The sequence below is a fragment of the Gnatocerus cornutus genome, chromosome 9, assembly GCF_029298725.1.
Source record: "Gnatocerus cornutus isolate USDA-ARS CGAHR chromosome 9, icGnaCorn1.1, whole genome shotgun sequence".
NCBI lineage: Eukaryota > Metazoa > Arthropoda > Insecta > Coleoptera > Tenebrionidae > Gnatocerus > Gnatocerus cornutus.
Genome location: NC_142241.1, coordinates 9,002,848 through 9,010,923, shown reverse-complemented (window position 1 = coordinate 9,010,923; position 8,076 = coordinate 9,002,848). Strand labels below are relative to the sequence as shown.

At 35.7% G+C, this 8,076-nt stretch overlaps 1 protein-coding gene and 1 pseudogene across 2 annotated transcripts; both read left to right on the top strand.

The window, feature by feature from the left end:
- Nucleotides 1-2,216: 2,216 nt before the first annotated feature.
- LOC148168625 (nose resistant to fluoxetine protein 6-like) lies at nucleotides 2,217-4,487 on the top strand. Its single transcript, XM_088046231.1, has 8 exons — nucleotides 2,217-2,394; nucleotides 2,441-2,625; nucleotides 2,672-2,924; nucleotides 2,973-3,166; nucleotides 3,214-3,540; nucleotides 3,588-3,905; nucleotides 3,952-4,284; nucleotides 4,335-4,487. Exons 1-8 carry the CDS (start codon nucleotides 2,217-2,219, stop codon nucleotides 4,485-4,487), a joined length of 1,941 nt encoding a protein of 646 aa, XP_087902357.1.
- A 681-nt stretch (nucleotides 4,488-5,168) lies between these two features.
- Nucleotides 5,169-8,076, top strand: LOC148168624 (nose resistant to fluoxetine protein 6-like; annotated as a pseudogene). The gene is made up of 8 exons (XR_015770716.1): nucleotides 5,169-5,375; nucleotides 5,422-5,606; nucleotides 5,692-5,944; nucleotides 5,991-6,184; nucleotides 6,232-6,558; nucleotides 6,606-6,923; nucleotides 6,970-7,255; nucleotides 7,312-8,076. The product of XR_015770716.1 is annotated as a nose resistant to fluoxetine protein 6-like (transcript).

Sequence of the window (8,076 nt, the reverse complement as noted above, 5' to 3'; positions counted from 1 at the left end):
GGTATGTTCTTAATTGTTTGATTGCCAATACATTTTGGTTTACAGATGCACGTTTTTTTAACCGATTTTATGGTGACTTTAGGCTTGTTTCTAATTCTGTGTTTAGTATTTGAATCTCTAATTATTATCTTTAAAAAGAACAAATTGAGCCGGAAAAAATACATTTAGCTTGTATTACAATAAAATTAGAAACTATCTTTTGGTTATTTATTAACGTTCCCCTCCTACAGATTACAGTTTGGTGTGTAGAGAAGGCAACGTGTAGGTAGGTACAAAATTTTAGATGAAACTCTCGTCTTTGTTCCCTTGAATTAACTAACAACTTACATATGTATAACATCGCAGGCGGTTAGCTTGAAGAGGTGTTCGTCAATGGTCAAGTTAAAGAGAAAACTCTAAAAATGATTCTAAAAATGTCTTAAAAATCTGTTCTTGTACTTAAATGTTGGTACATTTTGGTACATCGGCGTGTCAAACACGAAATTTTGTGCGCCGAGAATTACTTATATTACTGGTTATTTATTTTGACTTTTGGTTTAAATTTGATAATATTCCGTTATTTAGGGGAATTCCATCAGCCAGGAAATAAATTGGTAGCACCCCATTTACATCAAACAATCGAAGATTAATTTAAATTCAAATGTATTTCAGCAAATTTTCTGTAGTAACTTTACTTAATTAGTTTACTTTTATTATTTTCGAAGGTCATTGGCGTCTAAATCGGCACTAAAATTGACACAATTGACAGTTATGCAGCGATGGCAACTTGCAAAATAAAACTATTTGAATGCCACGTTTGACTGCCTAGACATTCAAAAAGTCATTTTCTTGCCGCAAATAAGTATCACAAATGCTATGGAAAATGATAAAGGCGCACAAACATAACACAAACATCTATAATTGTAAGTAAAGGTGTAAAATTGCGTCAACACTCAACTCGGTATCGTTGTGACGCAAATTAGATTACTGCCGCAACTCAACTTAAAATCCGTCCGAGAAACAACTCCTAAATTGCCATTTCGTAGAAAAAGATAAAGCTAGAAAACCACTTAACCAATATTGGATAGTCATAAAGCTCAATAGAACTTTTAAGTTAGTAGTCAGTAATTATGATCCTTCGGATGGCAGAGTTTTGCTGCATTCTCGAGTCGCATCGAGTACGTAATTTTCTAAAAAATCTTGTCTTTGTATCACTGAATACACAAATTACAGATAATATCACCGACGGTTAGGTTAAAGCGATGTTCTTCAATGTTCAAGTTGCAGAAAAAGCTTTAAAATTGTTTCTAAAATAGTAGATTTTGTTATACGGCAGAAAAGTGGTACTTTTTGCAGTAGCAATGGAAAGCGTAGCGTAGCCGAGCGTAAGCAAAATTGCGAGACAGCAAAAGCCACTTTTTGACCAAAAAAACAAATACTACTTCTTCAACAAACGAAATAGTTCTACGACCAAAAATGAGCAAACGCAATTTGAACTATAAATATGGATGTATGTAGTTGTCATTGATGACATTTAGGCACTGTGAAAAACATTGGTTTCAAAGAGTTTTAAGGTTAAAATTGTGTAAGTGCCATTCAAAATGGGAGTGTCAAATAGTAACAGTCACAAAAAGTACATTTTCTGTCTAGGCAGAAACAGTGTTTCTTTGACAATGGGCGCCTTTACTGTCTAAAAGCGACTAAAAAATAGTGATTTTTTGTGTAACGTTTAGAAAAAAGTATATTATGTAGCAAGGACAATCAGGAATGTGTACACGCGTAATAAGTGTGATTATGAACAATAGAAAACAAAAATTTTTAAAGTAAATAATTCGATGAACAATGATAAGATAAGCAATTTATTAGATAAAAGCCTCACTTAAAATATAGTCCATTTTGATGAACAATGATAAGCAATTTATCAGATAAAAGTCTCACTTGAAATATAGTCCATTTTAATAAATTGGCTTTTAGAAAATCTCAAATACTATTGTATAACCAATATGATAAACGCAAACGAAATTTAGAACAACAATACTTAACTGCAAGCACTCAACTTGGTATCGCTGTGATGCAAATCTGATTACTGCCGCAACTCAACTTAAAATCTGTCCTTGAAAGTAACTCCAAAATTGGGATTTCGTAGAAAAAGATAAAACTTGAGTACCACTTAACTAATATTGGACAATCATCAAACCCTATATAAGTCACAACTTTTAGGTCAGAAGTCAGTAATCATGATTGTTCAGATTGCAGTGTTTTGCTGCGTTCTCTTAGTACCAGTGAGGTGCCGAATTAACTATGAAGAAATCTACGATGGGCTTGTCAACGAAGTAATTAATGTTAAAGAACTTGAAAAGACCATTCGGGCAAACATACCAGGAACAAACATAGAAATAGATCCAGCTTGGTTATGTAAGAATTATTTGAGATTGTATCGATTGATTAACATTTTGATTAGTTTTGGACGCGTGGACAAAACTTCCTTCTGGAATACTTAGAGGAAACTTTTACGACTTGGGACATTTTGACGAATGTTATGGGATCCATTTTAATGATACTTATGGAAAGTACTGCCTTGGAACTTTGAAGCTTACCCAGGAAACACAAAAATACTTTGATGCTTTCAACATGAGTGTTTTATTAGTGAGTACCGCAGCTCTAATTGTATAGGACTGACAAAAGTTTACAGAAAGCTGAGCCGAGAATTGGTCAGTTTGGTCCGGACTATAATGGTTTGCGTTGGGCGGCTTGTGTTCCTCACACCGTGGCAGCTGAAGATATTCCAGGATTGTTGACTTACACAGAGGAATTTTGCTATTCTAAAGCAACAGAACCTGCTTTATCAACTGGTACTATTGTAACCATCGTCGTTTTTGCTATATTTCTGACTATAGCTGCTGTTTCCACGGCGTTTGATCTTTACTTGTACTACACCGAAAAAAGTAAACCGTTTTGTCTTCGGAAGTGTTGAGTTTAAATTATCGTTGCAGAGGTCCCACACGAATTGTTTATTGCCTTTTCTTTTTTTACCAATGGTCGCAAGATCTTCAAGACAACAAAGAATTCAGACCAGTTATTATGTCTCAGTGGAATACGAGTGTTGAGTATGATATGGGTTATCATAGGCCACGCATATTCGAACATTGTGTTTGCTCCGGTGTACAACATTGGCGCTTTAGCTGAGGTAACAAGCTGATTATTTGAATTTTACGAAAGTCAAAACTTTTGCAGATGCAAGCTGATCCCGCGAATATGTTTCTGATGGAATCTACAGTATCAGTGGACACTTTTTTTGTTGCTGGTGGATTGGTAACTGTCTACACGTATCTAAAGTCAATGGATAAAGGAGTGAAATTTAATATCTTCCTTTATTATATCCATCGGTATCTTCGGTTAACACCAGCTCTAGCTGCCATGGCGTTGATTCATTTGTACATTGCATCTTACTTAAGCACAGGTCCCTTTTGGGTAATCGTGGGCACAATGTTATCCGAAACCTGCAAGCGTGGATGGTGGAGTACCTTCTTGTATGTGACCAATTATGTACAAGACGGAAACGTAAGAAATCAACAAAAATTAAATTTTATCACGCTTGTGCTTCACAGTGCTCGCCACAAGGATGGTATCTTTCCGTTGACATGCAACTTTACATACTTTCTCCGATTATTCTTCTACCTTTGTATAAATGGCCAAAGCCGATGTTGGGAGTGTTAGGATTTTTATCTCTCGCCGGATGTATTGTGCCTTTTGCTCTCGGGTATTCATTGGATCTAGGACTGATGACTGGTCCTAATGGAACTGAATACGTAGATAAATATTATACACAAACCTATGGACGGTTTGGTCCCTACATAATCGGGATGACTCTGGGCTACTTTCTTTACAAAATCAAACAGAAACAACTAAAAATACAAATGTCTAAAGTACGTAACTTGTGTAGTAATTCAGGAATTAACAATTATCTTGCAGCTTACAGCGTGTTTTCTGTGGCTAATTTGCGTGACAGGTCTTGTGGCCTGTGTTTATTCGGAGTTCCCTCTACTTCAGAATATGGCGAATGACGATGTATGGGGCACCTCTTTGTACATGGCGTTCGATCGCCCCGCTTGGGCCCTCTTTCTTTCTGGAGTTATCTTTTTATGTGTTTCCGGATATGGTCACCCCGTCGACCAGTTCTTATCGATGCCAATCTTCCAGGTTTTAGCCAAACTTTCGTATTCCATGTACTTGACTCATTATGCGGTAATCTTGGTCAGATATGCCTCGATGAAAACTAGTGTGAAAATTGCGCATACCACCGTTGTAAGTTCATTGATAATAACTTAACTATCGTTTTTATTGTAATGTTACAGATGCACGCTTTCTGGGGCGATTTTGCTGTCATTACAGGCTTGTCGCTGGTCTTCTGTTTGCTGTTTGAATCTCCAATTATTATTCTCGAGAAATACATTTTTGGTCGGGGTTTAGTAAAACCACAACGCCAGAAGACGAAACCGGAAGTGTAGTTTTTGAATAAATATTTTCATGTTTCGAGTGTTTTTGTTTTGTAACCAAACTTTAAGTAAATAAGTTAAATACACTTGTTTGTTTATTTTATAGTTCAAAGTTTCTATCTTTGCTCAAATGATAGCATATAAATTTTGCATGACGTTACTAAACGCGCATGTGTTATGTTATGCTACCAGCTTTTCTTGACAAAAATCTTATATTCCATGTACATGATACATTTTGTCGTCATCACTATCTGAAAAATTAAGAATACCGTCAGATTTTCTCATCCTGCTATGGTGACTTCTTGTGACGTTCTTATGACGCAAATCTGGTTATTGTCTTCTGACTTACAAGTTTGGATTTACATTGAGCTTGACGACTTACCAATATTGGTTAAGTGGTACTATAGCTTTATATTTTTATACGTAATGCCATTTTAAGCAGAACTGTAATAATCTGATTTGCGTCACAGCCGTACCAAATTGAGTCTTAACGTAATTTTGCGCCTTTGCTTGCAATTAAGTGTCATTTTTCTAAACTTCGTAGAATGAGTATCATTAAAAAATAAGTTTTGAAGCACTTTATTTGTTTCTGTTTATCAGAATGGTTATATGGTACGTACTTGAAACAACGAAAAAGATAAAACTAGAGTACCACTTAGTCTATATTAGATAGTTGTCAAGTTCAATATAAGTCAGAACTTTTAAGTCAGAAGTCGGTACTCATGATCTTTTTAATTGCAGCGGTTTGCTGCGTTCTCTTCGTACCAGTGACGGGCAGAATTGACTATGAAGAAATCTACGATGGACTTGTTAATGAAGTGGTTAATGTTAAAGAGCTTGAAACAACCCTTCGGGCAAATATACCAGAAACGAATATAGAAATAGATCCAACCTGGTTATGTAAGAATTACTTAAGGTTGTATCGATTGATTAAAGTTTTGATTAGTTTTTGATGCATCTACAAAACTTTCTTCTGGAATTCTTGGAGGAAACTTTTACGACTTGGGACATTTTGACGAATGTTATGAGATCCATTTCAATGATATTTATGGGAAGTACTGTCTTGGATCGTTAATGCTAACTCAGAAAACACAAAAATACTTTGATGCTTTCAACATTAGTGTTTCAATAGTAAGTAACTCGTACTAATTGTTCAGGATTTTATCAGTGTTTTATCAGTAAGCCTTGATTGTCCAAAACTGATGAAATTTTACAGCCACCTAATCCAAAACTTGGTAAGTTTGGTCCGGCCTATAGCGGTTTGCGTTGGGCGGCCTGTGTTCCTCACACTGTAGCGGCTAAAGATATTCCAGGATTGTTGACTTACACAGAGAAATTTTGTTATTCTAAAGCAACAGAACCAGCTTTATCAACTGGTAGTATTATAACCATCGTCGTTTTTGTTATATTTCTATCTATAGCTGCTGTTTCTACGGCCTTTGATCTCTACTTGTACTACACTGGAAAAAGTAAACAGTTTTTTTTTGAAGTGTGGAGTTTCTATTATCGTTGCAGAGGTCCCACACGAGTTGTTTATTGCCTTTTCGTTTTTTACCAATGGTCGCAAGATCTTCAAGACAACGAAGAATTCAGACCAGTTATTATGTCTCAGTGGAATTCGAGTGTTGAGTATGTTATGGGTTATCATAGGGCATGTATATTTCCACATTGTGTTTGCTCCGTTGTACAACGTTGGCGCTTATGCTGAGGTAACAAGGTGATTTTTGGAATTTTACGAAAGTACAAAATTTTGCAGATGCTAGCAGATCCCGCGTGTATGTTTCAGTTGGAATTTACAATACCAGTGGACGCTTTTTTTGTCACTGGAGGATTGGTAACTGTCTACACGTATCTAAAGTCAATGGATAAAGGGGTGAAATTTAATATCTTTCTTTATTATGTTCATCGGTATCTTCGGTTAACACCAGCTCTAGCTGCCATGGCGTTAATTCATTTGTACATTGCACCTTACTTAAGCACAGGTCCCTTTTGGGTAATCGTGGGCACAATGTTATCCGAAAACTGCAAGCGAGGATGGTGGAGTACCCTCTTGTATGTGACCAATTATGTACAAGATGGAAACGTAAAAAATCAACAAAAATTGAATTTTGTTACGTTTGTGCTTTACAGTGCTCACCGCAAGGATGGTACCTTTCCGTTGACATGCAACTTTACCTACTTTCACCAATTATTCTTCTACCTTTGTATAAATGGCCAAAACCGATGTTGGGAGTGTTAGGATTTTTAGCTGTCGCCGGATGTATTGTACCTTTTGCTCTCGGGTATTCACTGGATCTAGGAATAATGTATGGTCCGAACTTAGCTGACTATATGAATATATATTATAAACAAACCTATGGAAGGTTTGGCCCTTATGTTATCGGAATGATTCTAGGCTACTTTCTTTATAAAATTAAACAGAAAGAACTAAAAATACAAATGTCCAAAGTACGTATCATGTTTGGTAATTCAAAAACTAACAATTTTCTTGCAGCTTGCAGCTTGTTTTCTGTGGTTAATTTGCGTGACAGGTCTTGTGGCCTGTGTTTATTCTGGGTTCCCTCTTATTAGAAATGTGGCGTACGATGATGTTTGGGGAAACGCTTTGTACATGGGGTTTGATCGCCCCGGTTGGGCCCTCTTCCTTTCTGGAGTTATCTTTTTATGTGTTTCTGGATATGGTCAACCCATCGACCAGTTTTTATCGATGCCATTACGCGGTAATCTTGGTCAGATATGCCTCTATGAAAACTAATATGAAATTTTCGCATATCGCCGTTGTAAGTATATTGATAATTATTGATAAAATAAACGATTTTTTTTTGTAATGTTACAGATGCACGCTTTTAGGGGTGATTTTGCAGTCACTACAGCGATGTCGCTGGTTTTTTATTTGCTGTTTGAATCTCCAATTATAATTCTTGAGAAGTACATATTTGGTCGGGGTTTAGTAAAACCCCAACGCCTGGAGACGAATCGTGGAAGTGTAGTTGCTGAATAATTTTTTTTATATTTAGAGCGTTTTTGTTTTGTAAGCAAACATTTCCTTTTTAAATTTTAAATCAAAATAAGATAAGTACACTCGTTTGCTTTTTTTTAAGAATTTGATTAGAGAGAGCGGTTTATTTAGATCGAAAAGGAAACAAAAACTGATGACTTATTAACTTTGCACAAAGACTTTAAACGCACTTCCACTGTTTGTTACATAATGCATTCTTTATTTTTATTTTACATACATACATAGAGGTGTTCCAGAACTCGCGCTCCAAAAGGCAAGAGAGTCGACAGCAATAGGTACACATGGTAAATTTTAAAACAAAAATTGGTTAAGTTTAATAATATTTAAGAAAGGCTAAAAAATTAACAACTTATCTCGGAAGCTTACTCTAGAAGTGGATTAAAAAGGCATACTAATTTCCTAGGCAACGAGAGTGTAATGTTCATCTGTTCATCATAGTTTTTTAAAGTTCTGTTCAGCATCAGAATTGGTTACTGTTTTTTGTCTTAACTCGTCTTTAAGCTAAAAAAATTTAGTTTTAAAATTTTGGTTTAGAATTGTTGCCTTGATAAGCCTTTTCTCTCTGGAGCGCAAGTTCTATGA